The sequence below is a fragment of the Hippichthys cyanospilos genome, chromosome 12, assembly GCF_059441005.1.
Source record: "Hippichthys cyanospilos isolate Australia breed blue-spotted pipefish chromosome 12, RoL_Hcya_1.0, whole genome shotgun sequence".
NCBI classification, from domain to species: domain Eukaryota; kingdom Metazoa; phylum Chordata; class Actinopteri; order Syngnathiformes; family Syngnathidae; genus Hippichthys; species Hippichthys cyanospilos.
Window position 1 is genome coordinate 10,285,914 of NC_142380.1, and position 16,377 is coordinate 10,302,290.

The 16,377-nt window shown below is 41.0% G+C and overlaps 2 protein-coding genes across 5 annotated transcripts in view; both read right to left on the reverse strand.

Moving 5' to 3' along the window:
• Window positions 1-60: 60 nt before the first annotated feature.
• LOC148414800 (noelin-3-like) lies at window positions 61-4,138 on the reverse strand. Of its 4 annotated transcripts, none has more exons than XM_088428579.1 (7): window positions 3,928-4,138; window positions 3,775-3,847; window positions 3,078-3,224; window positions 2,716-2,871; window positions 2,422-2,641; window positions 2,236-2,342; window positions 61-1,885 (listed from the first exon to the last, which is right to left on the reverse strand). In XM_088428579.1, the coding sequence occupies exons 2-7, from the start codon at window positions 3,838-3,840 to the stop codon at window positions 1,208-1,210; spliced, it is 1,374 nt and encodes a 457-aa protein (XP_088284705.1). In that variant the 5' UTR covers window positions 3,841-3,847; window positions 3,928-4,138; the 3' UTR covers window positions 61-1,207. The 4 variants fall into 4 exon arrangements, with proteins under 4 accessions (XP_088284705.1, XP_088284703.1, XP_088284704.1 ...); XM_088428577.1 differs by having other exon boundaries at window positions 3,078-3,227; XM_088428578.1 differs by having other exon boundaries at window positions 3,775-4,138.
• A 208-nt stretch (window positions 4,139-4,346) lies between these two features.
• The window catches only part of LOC148414801 (collagen alpha-1(XI) chain-like), a 68,088-nt gene continuing 56,057 nt past the window's right edge, over window positions 4,347-16,377 (reverse strand). The window contains exons 47-68 of the mRNA XM_088429632.1: window positions 15,506-15,613; window positions 12,929-12,982; window positions 12,797-12,850; window positions 12,667-12,720; window positions 12,224-12,277; window positions 12,016-12,123; window positions 11,876-11,929; window positions 11,663-11,716; window positions 11,509-11,562; window positions 11,143-11,196; window positions 10,255-10,362; window positions 10,077-10,130; window positions 9,934-9,987; window positions 9,335-9,442; window positions 9,127-9,180; window positions 9,002-9,037; window positions 8,871-8,924; window positions 7,711-7,963; window positions 6,791-6,903; window positions 6,642-6,710; window positions 6,288-6,521; window positions 4,347-5,442 (exon numbers count right to left, since the gene is read on the reverse strand). Coding sequence (XP_088285758.1) covers window positions 5,296-5,442; window positions 6,288-6,521; window positions 6,642-6,710; window positions 6,791-6,903; window positions 7,711-7,963; window positions 8,871-8,924; window positions 9,002-9,037; window positions 9,127-9,180; window positions 9,335-9,442; window positions 9,934-9,987; window positions 10,077-10,130; window positions 10,255-10,362; window positions 11,143-11,196; window positions 11,509-11,562; window positions 11,663-11,716; window positions 11,876-11,929; window positions 12,016-12,123; window positions 12,224-12,277; window positions 12,667-12,720; window positions 12,797-12,850; window positions 12,929-12,982; window positions 15,506-15,613 — 1,932 coding nt within the window. The 3' untranslated portion in view covers window positions 4,347-5,295. The remainder of the gene's footprint in view (window positions 5,443-6,287; window positions 6,522-6,641; window positions 6,711-6,790; window positions 6,904-7,710; window positions 7,964-8,870; window positions 8,925-9,001; window positions 9,038-9,126; window positions 9,181-9,334; window positions 9,443-9,933; window positions 9,988-10,076; window positions 10,131-10,254; window positions 10,363-11,142; window positions 11,197-11,508; window positions 11,563-11,662; window positions 11,717-11,875; window positions 11,930-12,015; window positions 12,124-12,223; window positions 12,278-12,666; window positions 12,721-12,796; window positions 12,851-12,928; window positions 12,983-15,505; window positions 15,614-16,377) is intronic.

The window sequence follows — 16,377 nt, forward strand, 5'->3', positions numbered from 1 at the left end:
TTAGACTGTTTTTGTGTGTGTGTAAGGGGAAACACCAGTCGCAATATATAATGGAGAATAGATGTTGGAGAATATGTTTATTATTACGTTGTGCCGTACATGGTCGAATGCTGCTTATTTCAACAAAGCAGATGAGCACAATAACAAAACAATTCAAGCTTAGTAATACACACAATTAGCATAGCATATCCACAAAGTACAACACACATTGTTTACTTATAAGCTGGCAATTGTTTTAAAGCCCCATTTCCTGTTCTCAATGCTTCAAAATGTCCCCCCAAAAGAAATATGCAGGCTGAATGGTGTACCCATGGTGGCAGTGGTTTACAGGTTTGCCTCGCAGTCAGGGATTCAAATACACACCTCAAATGATCACATTGCACCAATCATATGACCTTTGTCCAACTCAATTGAATTCAGAACCAAAACCGGGACAATGCAGTTGCTTAAGTGTGCACATCCACTCATACCTGGGATGTGGCTGACAAATGACCAAACGCAAAAGTTTTTAGTGTGTAGTTTCATTTTATGGGCATCAAAAGAAAAACTTGGCATTTGAACAAGTGGACGTAGACTATTTATTATATTCCCTGTAAATGATATCTACGGCTAACCTCACAGAATAATTGGTATATGATATAAACTGTTTAAAAAACTGACAGATTACTTTTTACACATTTAGTTATGACAACTATAAACCCAATTTTTGCCCATTTTAGTCTCGTAAAGCAGAGGTCCGCTGTCCGGTACAAGTCCATGGATCGACTGGTACAGGGCAGCATGGGCTGCACCCGAAATAATGATGATTTAGTTTATTTTTTTAACAGTTCATTGATTTGTGTTTTGTTTGGAGTGGTCTTTGTTTTTTGGCGCCGCCTCTGGCTGCTGTTGATATTACATTTTGTAGTGAGGAAGGACGGTGTCACTGTGATACACACATTCTGTCTCTCTGTGAAATCTGGCCTACGGGTGTCTAAATTGTATTTTCTTTGTACGAATGTTGTCCTTTATGATAATATGCCCAAAATCCGTTTGCCGGTCCAACAACTTGTGACTGTGGAAAAGATGCTAGCTTATGTTCGTTCTTGTCTTCAGCATGTTATCTAGTGCTGCCTCGACTGCTTTTAGTACGTTAGCATTTTTGCCAGGTATTTCCCTTTAGTCGATGTTAGCGTCAAGCGTCGACCGGTCCGCGGCGCTAAAAAGGTTAGGCGTCATCGTCGGTTTTGATGACGTGAAATAAGGTGACGTTGAAGAGCACCTGGTGTCCGTTGTTCCAGCCGTAAAGCGCCCGCTCTCGGGCGTTATAGTCCAGCATGGACATGTGGAAGTACTGGTTGTGGAAGGGGATGTCGATGTACTCGTAGGCGGATGTCCGGGTGGAGTAGGCGTAGTAGACCTTGGCGCCGGTCAGGTGCGAGTTGGTGACATAGAGCGTGCCGCAGATCATGAAGGCCTCGCCGGCGTTGCGCTTGGAGTACTCGGTGTTCCAGGTGGCCAGCGGCCGCAGGGTGTCGGGGTCCAGCCGGCTCACCACCACGTTGCCGGCGTTGCGGTTGGTGGCGTACGCGGCCCACAGGCCCAGCTCGTCGGCCATCAGGTCGATGTCGGAGAAGCCGCCCCACGTGTACGGGTAGACGTTGTGGAAGCCGGCCGAGTCCAGCGCCCGCTGCGTCAGCACGCGGCCCGTCTCCAGGCCGTAGCGCACCACGATGTTGCTCTGCATCTTGTTGTAGTACAGCGAGCCGTTGTACACCACGTGGTTGGTGCCCGCCCACTTGAAGGGCAAGCTGTGCGTCCGGGACTCAGCCCCCTTCACGAAGTCCGCCATCGATTTGTATTCCTTGACGATCTTGTTGTTGGTGTAGCCGTCCATGTACCAGACCTGCGGAGGAAGGCCAGCCAAAAAAGTAAACAATTTTTTATTTTTTTAGAAAAAGAAAGTGTTGGGTTTTTTTTTTTTTGGTTGAAAAAGTTCCTTTTATATTTTATAATTACTTTTGGTAATAAAAAATAAATAAATAAATAATATTTAGTATTTTTAAAAACATTTTCATAGCAGTTATATGTATTCCTAAAATATTCCTATATGTATTACTAAAAACTTAATTCATTTCGTTAAAATGGAACCGGTCTCATCCTACTACTGTACCATTCACAGTTACAGTCACAGTGATCCATGTTGCTGTAACTGGTAGAGGAAATCACCCTGAACGCCTCACAGGTGATACTCACTTTGATGTTTTCAGGCGAAGCTTGCGGATCCGTCATCCAGGCGCCGAATCTGGTGCCGGAAGTCTTCACCGTGATTGGGCCGCTAATCTTCATCAGCTTGCCGCATGCTGCACACACATGCATACACACGCACGGTAATAAAATCAACGGATGGAGTGCATGTATTGCAGTGCAACCCCAACTAACTGAGTTTGCTCATGCAGCTTCTCAGGCGGTTTTCCAAGCTGAGGACTTTCTGATTGAGTTCTTCGTAGTCAAACGTTCCCATCTGTTCCTGCACGCCCAGCAAGACGGACGACAGATTCCGAATCTCGTCCTTGAACTGGCCGATGATCCTGGTGTCCGTTTTGTATTGCTCCAGCACGGGGATCAGTGGCTGTAGCGAGTCCATCTTCTCCTTCAGCTCCTAAGAAGAGGTCGGGGATACGACAGGATTCTTCTAACATCTGAGATGGAAAGGCGCGACAGTCTGGAGAGGACCTGGAAATTTTTGGTGGCCAGCGTCCTCCTGTCCGAGTCCATCTGTCGGAACTTGGAGCGCAGACCTTTGATGAGGCTCTCCATCCTCACGATATACTGGAAGTCTCGCTGAGTACGCTGGTTGAGAACCTCCATGGACTGAGATATGTTTTGGACCTGAAAACGTCACTCTTAAGGATTACTGTTGTCTAGCCATCCATTCGTCTGCCCATCCATCCATATTTATTTGTGTAAACGCGTAAAAACAATGCCAGTTTCCTTTTCTGCTTATATTAATGTTCAATCAATGTCCCCTCACCACCATCATTGAGAATGACTCAACATGTGTGTGTCCATGTGTGTGTGTTAGCGTGTCCGCATGCCTTCTCCAAGAGTTGTCGCAGCTGGCGTCCTTTGGCATCCCGGGAGCACAGATTCTGCCCGGGTGCCACCACCGTGCACACGCAGCGGCCGGCGGCGTCCTGGGCAGAGCCGTATACTTGCCAACCCTCTCGCGGACCTACTGTGGTCTGCTTAGACACACACACAAAGTCACTTTACAAGTCTTTTTTTTTTCACGTGCATTTGGATGTTTTGATACATCTTCTGATTTGAGCACAAGAAAGCGTTGAAAAGGTTTTGACAGGTAATATGCAATATAATGAAATATATTTTGTCGTGACACATTTTGTAGTGTGGAGATAGATAGATAGATAGATAGATAGATAGATAGATAGATAGATAGATAGATAGATAGATAGATAGATAGATAGATAGATAGATAGATAGATAGATAGATAGATAGATAGATAGATAGAATGGAAGCTACATTTCGTCAATCAAGAGACAGATTATACAATGTTAACTACATTCAATTAAATGCTAACATATAATAAATGTATGTATCTATAAGAGTCTATCTAAACATTGTCTACTTCACATCACATATTTATAGTATCTAATTAACATTGAAATAACAGTGCTTGCATGGAAACAATCAGCAGAGAACATTATCCACACATTATTTGAGTTACACTAATTTTGGGTGGAGCTGTCGTTTGGAGATGTCATTGAACTCACCACAGGCGGCCAGGAACCAAACAGCAGCAGCACGAGGATGGACCCCACCGTTGTCGGCGTCCACATTTCGTGACTTGACGTGACACAACCACCACAACTTAACAAAAGCAACAATAACAACACGCGCACAAAAAAAAAAAGTCCAGTCCCCACCGTGAAATCGCTTAGTGTGGGGGGCGTGTCATCTAACGAGCGCCAGGGCTTGCCATCACTAAGCAATTACGCATGGAAATAAATAAATAAAATAAAATAAAAAAACCGATGAACAATATGGGGGGAGAACAGCAGAGGTGAGCCGCTCGTGACTAGTGGTCTCCGATCCGTTTCGGTGGGTCCGCATCAAGAAGCTCGTATTGACGCGGACACGCGCGTGCGCAGCCCCGCCGCCACTGATAAGAGGACTCGACATACGACTTTACTGTAGTTGCGCACGGCGCGTGCCAAGCTCGTAAAATGGCATGCTCAGATACTGCGATTTCAATACGTCACATTTTTATGATAATCAGCCAATGAAAAGCATGCGTCTTCACATTCTTGGAGTTTTGGGGGCAAATAAAACAAGTGGGAGAAACGAAGTGCTAGTCATCTTTATTAAAAACAAACAAACTTGGCCTAATTCTAAAATATATTGGAAGACGCCATTGACATGCTAACAATTAGCATGGCTAGTCGGTGTGTTATAGTGGATATTTGAACACAAACAGTGGAGCAACACATTGAGACATACATTAAAAGTAAGGCATAACTTCATCTTCTGTGAAAAATGGACTAATTTTGACACATCCAGTTTCAGAATCCAGTTTTAATATTTTAAAAGGCACAAAATAAATCAACAAGGATTTTTAGGTGGTAAGTTAAAAAAAACCCAACAACAACAACCTTATGTGTTCTTGAACAGACAAATATGGCCTATGTTTATTTGAGGTATAAAGGATAAAGATAAGGACTTTTGGACAATATTTATATTACTTTTCTTATGGCTCGACTTCTCATAAGTCATAAAACATACTAAAATGTCTTTTGTGTTGTACTTTTGCTTGCGGTCATAAAAGGCAATTTTATTTACAAACATTTTGATACTTACAAATTTGGTCAAATGTGCTGTACCTTTTGGTGTGTATATTTTCCTAACAATTTAACAGGAAACTAAATTTACGAGTTGGGACACATGCAACACCTCTTAAGGGCGGTGGATTCAGAAAGGCACAATATTGTACAAAATAATAATAATTATTATAATAATTACAGTTTCATCAAAAAGCAATGTGTGTAGCACCTTGAGTGTTTTGCGCGAACGCACATCTGTGGTCGAGCGTGTCCGCCCGCCACCGCATCAAAAGTCCCTTTTTTTTTTCCTGACTCACTCAGTCACATGGTTGCGGCCCGGCGGGAGGCCACTCCCACTTTCTTTCATCTTCTTTGCTTTGCGCCCTCAGAACCTGGGGAGGGGGTCTGGAGGGCAGGGGTGTTTGGCTTAAGGCGGGGGTTAGGAGGGGTGCGTCGGGGTGGTGGGTGGGGCGTCTAGCCGAGGAAGCAGACGGGGCCGACCTCGAAGCCAAACCTCTGGTTGGAGTCGCCGAAGTCGTTGAGCATGACATCGAGGATGGGCAGCTGGTCGATGCGAGGGGTGTTGATCTCCAAAACCGTCTTGGAGTAGCCCTGCTTGGACTGCACACAACAAACATCCGCGTCAGGGGAAGCTTGCAAATTTAACCCTCCAATTTAGATTATCCTACTCAATTATCCTGAAATTCGGATTTGTAACACGAGTTAGCAGAAAAGGTCACGACAATGCTATTTTCTCCGAAATTCACTGTTTTGAAGCATTAAATGTGAATGTGAATGTTTGTTTTACGTTATTTCAAAATTGACAGTTCCTGGTGGAGTTGGTGAAATTTTATGGTTTTTGTGCTTTTTTTTATGTAAATAAAGGAATAATCTGCAGAAAACCGGGGCGGAAATCGTTTTCATCATTTTTTTTTCTTAATTTTTTTAAGTGGCATTTTTTCCTTCTCATAGAAACAATTCTTATAGCTTCTCACTTTTCTATTTAGTTTAGGATAGTGTTTTGAGTGACACTTCGAAACTGTAGCTTCATGCCTGAGATTTCAATCAAACTAGGGTTTTAAACATGAATTAGAGGTATGGGTTAGGGTTTGAAGAAATTGTTTTGAATCAATGTTCAGTTTTCAAGATGACGATGTGGTTTCTAATTAAATTCCCAAGCTAGGGTTAGCATTTCAGTTAAGGCTTGTCGTCAGGGTTAGACTTTTAAATGATGGTTTTGAGCAGGGGTTAGGGTTTTAAATTTGGGTTTCGGGCCTGGCTTAGGGATCAAAATCAGAGTAAACTCAGAGTTGGGGTTCCAAGTAAGCATTCTAAATTATGGTTGGACGTTGGGGTTTTAAATATGGGTTTGGTTCCAAATCATTATTTTAAACCAGGGTTTTAAATCAGAATTGGGGTTTTCAAGGAGGCTTTGAGATTTGCGGTGAAAGTGGCGGAGGACTCACAGCGCAGCCGTCAATGAGTGGCTTGATGAAGGCGCTGTTGTCGTACGACATCTCCTCGTCGTTGGAGCCCAGGAAGCGCAGAGCCTTGTCGTAGCTGTCGGCCTTGGCGTCGTACCACGCCGCCGACTGGTGGCACACGTAGGAAAAGTTCTGGCGCGCCGACGAGCTCAGCAACTTCAGGAAGGTCATCTGCACGGCGTTGATGCTGTTCTCCGCCACGTCCACGTAGTTAAGCTGCATGCCGTTGACCAAAGGGAAGTCAGTTCTCTACAATGCTAATGCTAATGCTAATTCCTTTGCAATTTCACATGAGAATCGATCAGATGCTAACATAGTCAAACTGGTTTTACTCACAATTTTTCCACGTTTGAATTCACTGAACCAGGAACCGGGCGTCTCCTTGGGCCAGTTGGATATTCTGACCTGCAGCGGAGAACGAGAAGATGACACCGCGGTCACCGCATCGTCCTCTGCTCCACTGGGCCGTGTGGCGCAGCACTCACCCCTGAGGACTTCTTGTCTGGGTTGATACATGTCTCGCCTCCCGCTGTGAAGTTGCAGAATACTTTGATGGCGTCTCCTATGCAGCCTTGGTTGGGATCGATGAAGTATTCACCTGACGGGTGGAACGCCAAAATGAAGTGCGATCACAAGAAAAAGACTACCAGGTTTTCCTTCGGAATCATTCTCACATTCCCTAATCGCTTGATAGGGATTTGGATGCTGAAGCTAGGTTAATGTGAGTTGAGGAGCTTCAAGAAGTTTACTAACATCTTATGATGGAGTTTGGAATGTACAGCTTATCTAGTGATTAGGGATGGGAATAGAACACCATGTTTGTTTTGTTTTTCAGTTGAAGAAAAGGATGGTAAAATATTGGAATTTTGGAAAAAGGTGACCGTGGCGACCAACTTAAGATATTTGCAAGGCTTTCAATTACTTCATTAAGAGGCTTAGCCTGACTCCCATACTGCAAATGGACGAAAGGCTTCGACCCAAGAACTAGACGTGGTGGGAAAGCTTTTAGTTTGATGCAGGGAAGTGTTTTATTTCATGCAAAGCATAACATTATATCGGCATAATCTCGAAATATTTGCGAAACCTGCAGCACTCATTAGCGGTTAACTTTTTTATTTTTTCACAAAATTAAACGTTTTCGAAACAAAACAGCCTTGGAATATACTGTATAAATGTATGTAAATATACATATGCATGGATAGGGCTGTTGCCACTGAACATTTTGAGTGGATGAAAGTAAAAAATACATTCATATTTGACGAAGTTATGACCCTTTCAAAGTCAGCTAAAGTTGGGTGATATTACGTCAGGCAAGTGAAAATTCCCCGGACACTCAGGGGTTAATAAGGAGTGATTGCAAACATAGGTAAAAAATTGATTATGCTGCTAAGTGTTCACAACTTACCATCTGGGAAGTCAGGCTGGCTGAGGCGCAGGTCGTTGCAGGTGCGGGCGGGGTTATCAGCGGTGCCAAGAGGGAACTTCATGCGCTCAATGTCCTGCTTGAGGTTATTGAGGGAGCCGAACACGTCCTCCATGGCCAGGCCGTCGATGCTGTAGTCGTCCACCGGCTCGTCCGCCTGCTCCTCGGCGTGCCGCCTGTTCTTCCTCGACACGCGTTGGATGGGCAGCGACTGGATGATGTCACCTGTCGGGCCCTGCGGAGCGCAAGAGAAACCTTCAAGCAAATTGGACGGAATGAGACCATCGTTAAGGTGAAAACATGTCATGCTTGGCAGGCTTACATATGGTGACGTAAGCAACCTAAGAAGAGAAAGTGCTGAAAGGATTTTTTTGTTGCCAAAGTACTATTTGTGATGACAGCCCATCAAACACTAACATGCTAACGATGGTACACAAACATAGTGCAATACGCACAAAGTATAGCCGATGCTAAAGACCAGCAGTTCATTGTTTTTAGTGTCATGAGGAATCCCAGAAAAAAATGGCAAATTTTTGTTCCATTGCCATTACTATCTTTTGAAAGACCACATCTTCAATGCCGAGATGAACTACAGTAATCAAATACGGCATGAGCCAATCTAATGGGAACACTTGGTGACATTTTCAATTTTTTTGTGCTTCTTTTGTTCATTATGAAACACTTTGTCAAAACCACAAGGTTGAAGTCTCATTTTATTATTTTCCTATTATGTTTGTACCTCTAATTAAAAAAGAAAAAACAGAAAACAAACTTTCACAGATTCAGTTTTAATCTGTATTTCACGCTTCAAAACTGTTAACAAAATAGAAAATAGCATGGAAAATGAACCTCGACATTTTTCAGCAACGAGATAGTAAAAGGCTATGACTAAAAATGCCAAATTTTGCTGCCCTAACTGTTGTGGGCCCAATGCTCACACATTGTGTTCGGCCTTCACCTTGGTAACATTTTATTTCTTGTTGTTGTTTGTTTTTGGCATAGTAGGATTGGAGTAGTGTCTGACCAACTTTTTATCACGAAGAGATTATGATTTGGATCTGGAGGTGCATTGAGTGTATATTGCTTTGTTAGCTTTTTGTGCTGGTCGGTTAGTTTGATGTTATGATACGGGAGAAACTTACGGGAGGTCCAGGTGGTCCCATTACTCCGGGGTCTCCTTTCTGACCTGCTGCACCCTGGAGGCAAAAAGAAAAAAAAAAGGGAATCCATCACCAGGAATAATGAATGAGTGATTGTTAATAACAAAACTTACAATTGATCCTTTGGAGCCTTTTTGCCCATGAGCTCCCTGGTAAAAAAAAAAAAAAAATTGAAATAGAGATGGGTGAACATGAAGATGAAAAGCGAGGAAAAAGATGTGCAAATATTGCAACTTACAGGAATTCCAGGAGGACCGGGAGGACCCAAAGGTCCTTGAGGACCCATAATACCCTAACAGTAGATAAAACCATATATTAGAATATGGCAAAGACGCCTTGTTGTATGCTGTTTGCAAAGCATCATTGTTTGCCAAAATGTTTGGATAAAAAGAAAAAAAAAATGCCAAAGACACATTTTTTGAGAAGGCAATCTCATATGCACTTACACCTTCACCCTTTCCACCAGAGGCACCTTGTGGTCCAGGCAGACCTCTGTCTCCCTTCTCCCCAGACTCTCCAGGGGGTCCGATGAGACCGATGAGACCAGGGTGACCCTATCCATCAAGGAATCAACACAGATTTACTCAATAACCTGCATGGCCATGGCAAATACATTTATAAAGATTTAACATCTTGCTTTGTTGTCTGTGACATTTCCAATGAGAACTGATCAAATGCTAACATGCTAACTTGCTTTGCTGTCAGTTACATTTCCAATGAGAACTGATCAAATGCTAACATGCTAACTTGCTTTGCTGTCAGTTACATTTCCAATGAGAACTAATCTAATGCTAAGATGCTAAATGTTAATTAACATGTAGAAAGACAGCAACCCAAGTGGAGATAACAATACAGCCTGAATTTTGAGGACTTTAATTCTCACTTTGTCATATGTTACAGATTTTAATGAGCACCGAATTAATGCTAACGTGCTAAAAGTTGGTTAGCATGTAGAACAACAGGAAGACGAAGAGAAAGCAAAAGAAAGAGTTTTACATCACTTACATATTACTGGTATTAACGCTAATAACAATCAGGATCTTACTTTCTCTCCCTTGAATCCAGAGTCGCCTTTCATTCCGGGAAGTCCGGGTGGTCCCTGTGGCCAAACAGAATGGTGAGAATAAATGACAGCTGAAAAAGCTTGCATTGAGCTATTGAAATTAAATAAATAAATCAACAACTTACAAGTGGTCCTGGGGGTCCATCTTTTCCAGAAGCACCAGGAAGTCCTTGCTCACCCTTAGATGAATTAGAATGCAGGATGTATCTTAGCATGTATGTTAGTAAACGTTTTGTGCCAAATGCATGAATAGTTTAATGTTCATGTTGATCCTTCTTTCATAAATCAAACATCGAGACTCACGACAGGGCCGGGGATTCCTCGAAGACCCTCAGCCCCAGCCTTTCCGGTGGGCCCCTGGGCTCCCACGGGGCCGGTCTTTCCGGGAGGTCCTTCAGCACCGGCTTCTCCCTGTGTGGAAAAACTGAATGTTAAGGAACTAGAAAGTGATTTTATTTATTTATTTATTTATTCATTTTTACACTCAATGCATGTCAAAGAAGATTGTATCTGAGCTGTGACCACTGATCAAATGCTAAGATGCTAACAAAAGGTATGCTAACATATAGCGATATCTGAGTAGTGACAGAGGAAAAAACTGATTTTTAATGAAAAATGATCAAATGTTAACATGCTATCAATTGGCAATCTAACAAGAAGCAAGAGCAATAGAGTTTTCTTTATCATGAAAAAATGATCAAACGCTAACATATAGCTAAATTTTAACATGTAGCTAAATTTAAGTATAGAGAGCGATAAAGTTTTATTTCTCATAAGAAATGATCAAATTCTAAGATGCTAACATTCGGTATGCTAACATAGCGAGATATGAGTAGAGGAAAATGATATTTAAAGAGAAACAATCAAATGTTAATATGCTGTATTTTGATAAGCTAACATAAAGTAAGATCTTAGTAGAGAGTAGAGCGTGACAATGTTTTATTTCTCATGAGAAATTATCAAATGCTAACATGTTCACTGTTCACATGCTAACAAATAGATACATTTAAGTAGAGAAAGCGATAAAGTTTTATTTCTAATAAGAAATGACCAAATTCCAGGATTTTAACAGTTGGTACACTAACTTACAGAAAAATCTAAACAGAGCAATAAAGGTTACTGTATTTCTGATCATAAATGCTCAAATGCTAGCTAACTATTATTTTTGCTCTGCTCAAATACACATTTTACCTTGGATCCCTTCTCTCCCTGTCGTCCTTCTTGTCCTGCTGGTCCAATGGGTCCCTTCAGGGCAACAAACACACACAATCATTGATGCCGCAATCATTTAATTCAGTGAGCGCCTGTACAAGCGTTGACCTTGAGAGACATTTCCCATTATATTTGAAACATGCTAAAAGCTATCCAAACAGCCTCAGGTTACCAGTACATTAGTGTTGTCAGGAGTCGATTCTAAAAGCAATAGCATTTTGAATGATCTATAACATGACATTTTTTTGATCTTTTCAGGAAATGATTTTATATAAAAAGATGGTAAATGCCATGAATTAAAATTGGCACACGTTCCATATCGAAATACATAATTTTTCTACTCACCCTTTTGCCAGGAGGTCCTGGTACTCCGGCCTCACCAGAAGGACCTGGGGGACCCTAAAAGGAGAAGGGGGGGAAAAAACAAAACAAAAATTGTAACATATTGAGATGCAATACTTCCTGTTGGCAATATATCTTCTGATTTGTAAAAACGTACCGGTTGACCGGCCTCTCCGTCGTCTCCCTTGTCACCAGCTAAACCATCAAGGCCCTAAAGGACAGATTTTCCAAATATTCAATGCAGATTTCTTGCCACACAAAATGGATGATCCACCATAATGGGTCATGATCACATTGATGCATTTGCAAACACCCCCACACAGAATATTAAGGATATTTTACACAATAATTAATAATATCTAATACTTACAGCAGCTCCGGGCTCACCGGGGGGTCCAGGGTCTCCTGGAAAGCCAACAGGGCCCTGTAGGGACAGTGATAAACTGACTCAGCATTTTAACTTAAAAAAGAAAACAAAACACAAAATGGTGGGAGCGTATTTTCACATACAGGGTTACCCTTAGGGCCATCATCTCCAGGTGGTCCGCGAGCCCCGGCGGGTCCTGCAGCTCCAGGAGGTCCAGACTCTCCCTTTTCGCCAATCTCTCCTCGTGGGCCCTATACAAAAAACAAAAACAAACAAACAGGATCATTCCGTCACTTTGACAACATTCCCACTTTAATAATTGACATTTAAATTTGGAGCAAAAGGACTTACGACTGAACCTGGCTCTCCGGGTGATCCTGGGTTGCCAGCCTCACCGGTTTCTCCCTGTTGAGTGAAGAACAACAATTGAACTCATTGTGTCAAAATTCTGACACTCTAAATCTCAAGCAAAGGGATGCCACACTCCAGGTAGTGCGATAATTAAGTGGTCAAGCCATATTGAACTTTGACATGGCGTCACCACAAGGTAAAATTTCAGTTCCTTCGTGTCTTTCAATGCCTTCCCTTTGATGTGAAATGCCTTTAATGTAAAGATCAAAGGATTGGACAAAATACCAGGTTCAAGTGTTAAACAATCGCGAACAAACTGAAATTAGCTCCTCCAAAATAAGCGTACAATAGTAAAAAAAGTTAGAAAACGCACCCTTCTAATAATCCTATGGTGATGGCGCACACCCCGACAATATAAAACAATTGGTGAAAAAACTGCTCACCTTCTCACCGACAGCTCCTGGTCCTCCAACACCTCCGGGAGGGCCTTGAGCTCCCTGCGAACACACCATTGTTTACAGCAAAGGCCGGGATAGCAATAAAAGTCTTAGATTTCACAACAAAGAAACTTACACTAGCTCCGCCTGGTCCCTGAGGGCCACGGGGGCCTGGTGGTCCAGGAGGACCCTGTTAAAAGACATGCATATCAAAGTTTGTCTTCAAATATTCACATTAGAAAAAAAAGTTCAATTTTTGTATACTCACCATTGCGCCGACGTCCCCGTTTTCTCCCTTTTCGCCTGGAGGGCCGGGCAAACCCTGGAAGAGGTGCGAGTTGTTAGGGAAGGGCAGGGCTGCCTATTATGACTAAAATGATTGTCACTATTATGTTCTTCTATAGTGTCATGACAATAATCAATACCAATTATTTGTCACATTAGAGAAAGTGCGGCGGCTTGATGGTGATCGACCGATATTTGCCTTTTTATGCTTGATTGGTAGTGACTTGACGAGGAAACAATGCGGTTAGGGTTAGGTTCTGCACATTATTAATTGTATAAGTGTTTTGCAAAGGCTCTGTGGTAGAGTGGTCATATCCCACCTGAGGGGCTGTGGGTTTGATTCCCTGACCGTCGTGACTATATCGAAGTGTCCTTGAGCAAGACGCTGAACCCCTCGTTGCTGTGTTATCACAGCAGTGTCAGTAGGTAAATGACTAGTTAGTATCAAGTGCTTTGAGTACCAGAGGTAGAAAAATGGTATATAAGTGGAAGACCATTTATCCAAAAAAAAAAGTTTTAGGTATACTTTTACAATTTCATAGATCATAATCTGCGTTGAAGTGACTGGGGGGAGAAACTGAGTTATAAGAATGTTTGAAGCATCACTTATTTGCGATCTATACTTGGTCCTGTAAAGTAATGTAATTACTTATTGCATCAATTGTTTCTGTATCAAGTTGGTTTTGTTTTTCTTGTGGGAACTTTCTCTTGAATGGCCAGTTCTTGAATGCTTTTGATGTTTTTAACTGCATCTTTGTTTTGGACATAGCAAAGATTGTTAAACCATGGCAAAAATGCTTTTTTTTCAGAAATGTTATTACTATACTATGGTTGATACGCTATATACAGTATACTGTATATAGCAGTAAATGAGTTATTGAAATAGACATTATTACACTTGTGATTAATGGAACAATGATTTTTTTTTTTTTTTAATGCTGTTTCATGTTTGTCAGAAGGCCTAATCCAACAACTAAAACAGCTTTGTTTCATATTGCTGATATCTTGGTTTTCGAGGCTATGTCATAATGGCTTCATTCTTGAATTTTGCGAGCATGGACATCTAAATAAGGTTTCTCACAGCGAGCGGCCCAATAAGTAACGGTGTTGTTTGTGAAATAGACACACTGATGGATTGGAAAGATGGGCACTATTTGGCACACATAGTTAATCGATATGTGTTTACTAATGCTTCTCTATAGTTGATACGTATAGCTGTCAAATATTGAACTACATGGGAAAACCCCCCCCAACAACATTCAATCTATTAATTCACGGCCCATAGTAAAAAAAATCATTAGCGCTGCACTCAAAGTGGACATCTACTGAAGGCCATTCTTAATTAAAAGACGGGAGATCAGAGGAATACGGGAGGCCCAATTAAAAGTCAGTAATGCTGAATAACGATGTTATTAGGCCCCACTGGCCGGCTGGCCGGCGGGGGCATGCAGAGAATGGAGGTAATTAACTTTGAAATGTTAAAGTGAGTTTCTTCTTATAAAAAATGTCCTTTGGAGTAAAACACTGTTTGATAGAGGTGAAGCTACTTCATTATGATTCAGCTTATTTTTGTAAAAAAAAAAAAAATCCAATACATTTTTTATTTGTGAAATTATATCTTTTTCACCCGAAGATTTTATTTATTTTTTTAAATTACATTTATTTTCTGGAATGAAAAAATGGTTTCCTCTCAAAAAGATCCCTTATAAACAAACAGAAATGGTGCGCCATGGTGCAGGTACAGCATTTATCCATTAAAATGTATTTTTTTCTGTAACATAATGTTGCAAAGTCTCCCCTTATTTTTGTCTTTATTCTTGTAAATTTACAACTTTCATAGTCGTTATACTAATACGGTATTAGAATATTTTTTGTATGCTGTAAATTCACTGTTATACGAAGCTCCTTATTAAACTTGTGTGCACGTTTTAGTAAACCAAGCGAACAGATTAGTGCAAAGCCCCCCCCCCCTCTCTCCCTCTCTCTCTCTCTCATATATATATATATATATATATATATATATATATATATATATATATATATATATATATATATATATATATATATATATATATATATATATATATATATATATATATACACACACACACACACACACACACACACAAATATAATTGCCTGAAATTCCATGTCTTTTATCAAGTGAGGATGTAGACTGCTGGGTTAGCTTCTCATGCTAGCATCAAGCTACATGAAAAGTTGCAGTTGTATCGCTATACATTTTTTATTGAAAGAAAAAAAAGAGAGCTCTCCTGTCTGAAATCAACTTCAGTATTACGAGCAGCTTGACAACATGCCAAACATTATGTTAGCGGTGATTGATTTGTAACCCTGCCGAGTCTTAGCAGGAGACAGGAGGGGAAACACACATTATTTAACCACAAGCAAGACTTCATGAATAAATGATGCAGTGTTGTTTTTTTCCCCCCACGGTCATGTAAATGAGATGAAATGTCATTAGCAGGAAGAAACAAACGACGGGAGGTACTGTACATCTCAATAAAGTGACAGAAACAACACGGCGAGAGAAAGGGCAAACCTGCAGTCCAATGGGTCCAGGAAGACCGGGGAAGCCTCGGGATCCTTCGTCTCCTTTTTGGCCAAACATTCCCTGTTGTCCTCGGGGGCCGGCCTCACCGTCGCTGCCCTGCAAGGGGGCACAAGAAGAGGCTCAATAAGCAGATGTGGTCAATTAGGGAGGATGCTTCCCTTAACGAGAATTCTGAAGGTTCTTTTATAACCATTCGCACAGCTATTTATTTTCATTGATATTTGTGCTAATGTATCTGCTAATATGATATGTGCTCATTGTCACAAAGTGACCTGGAAGATTTGTATGGAACTGTTACAAAATTCTGAGTTTTTGAGCAGTAAAAATCATATCTACACTTTTACTCTTGCAATGTTTTAAACTGTAGCAAAAATGCTTTCTTTGAGAAATAGAAATAGTACACAAGTACAAATATTCACTAGATAAAAAAGGTATTTAAATAAATTGTCCTGTGATTGGTTATTGGTTATTTTTAAACTCACGATCATGATTGGCCACAAAAGTCCTGATCTTGTCTACTCCTATCAACACCATTAACCAATGATTATTTTTCTAAAATTCCAACATGGGCCTCTAAAAAAATTCTACAAAAATTCTAATAATAATTTCTTTTGAAAACCATTATTTTTGTCATGGTGCAAATCTTTTGGGGTAATAGCAAAAAAAACAACAAAATCCTGCCAAATGTTGAAAATTACAACTCTTGTAGAATTTTTTTCTCATGATTTCATTTATAAAGTTTATTTATCTTTATTTTTAAACTTTTACATCTCCCCCCCCAAAATATGGATAAACAATTCCCTTAACGCTATGACTTTGCTGGATTATTCCTCCACAGTTAAAAGGAAAAAAATCTCATC

Bases quoted from the DNA above. Each gene is read 5' to 3' on its own strand.
- LOC148414800 (XM_088428577.1), bottom strand. From the start codon at position 3,840: ATGTGGACGCCGACAACGGTGGGGTCCATCCTCGTGCTGCTGCTGTTT. The intron at 3,228-3,774 runs GTGAGTTCAATG...TGTGTGTCTAAG, and splicing joins TTGGTTCCTGGCCGCCTGTG to CAGACCACAGTAGGTCCGCG. The intron at 1,886-2,235 runs GTGAGTATCACC...CTTCCTCCGCAG, and splicing joins CTTCGCCTGAAAACATCAAA to GTCTGGTACATGGACGGCTA.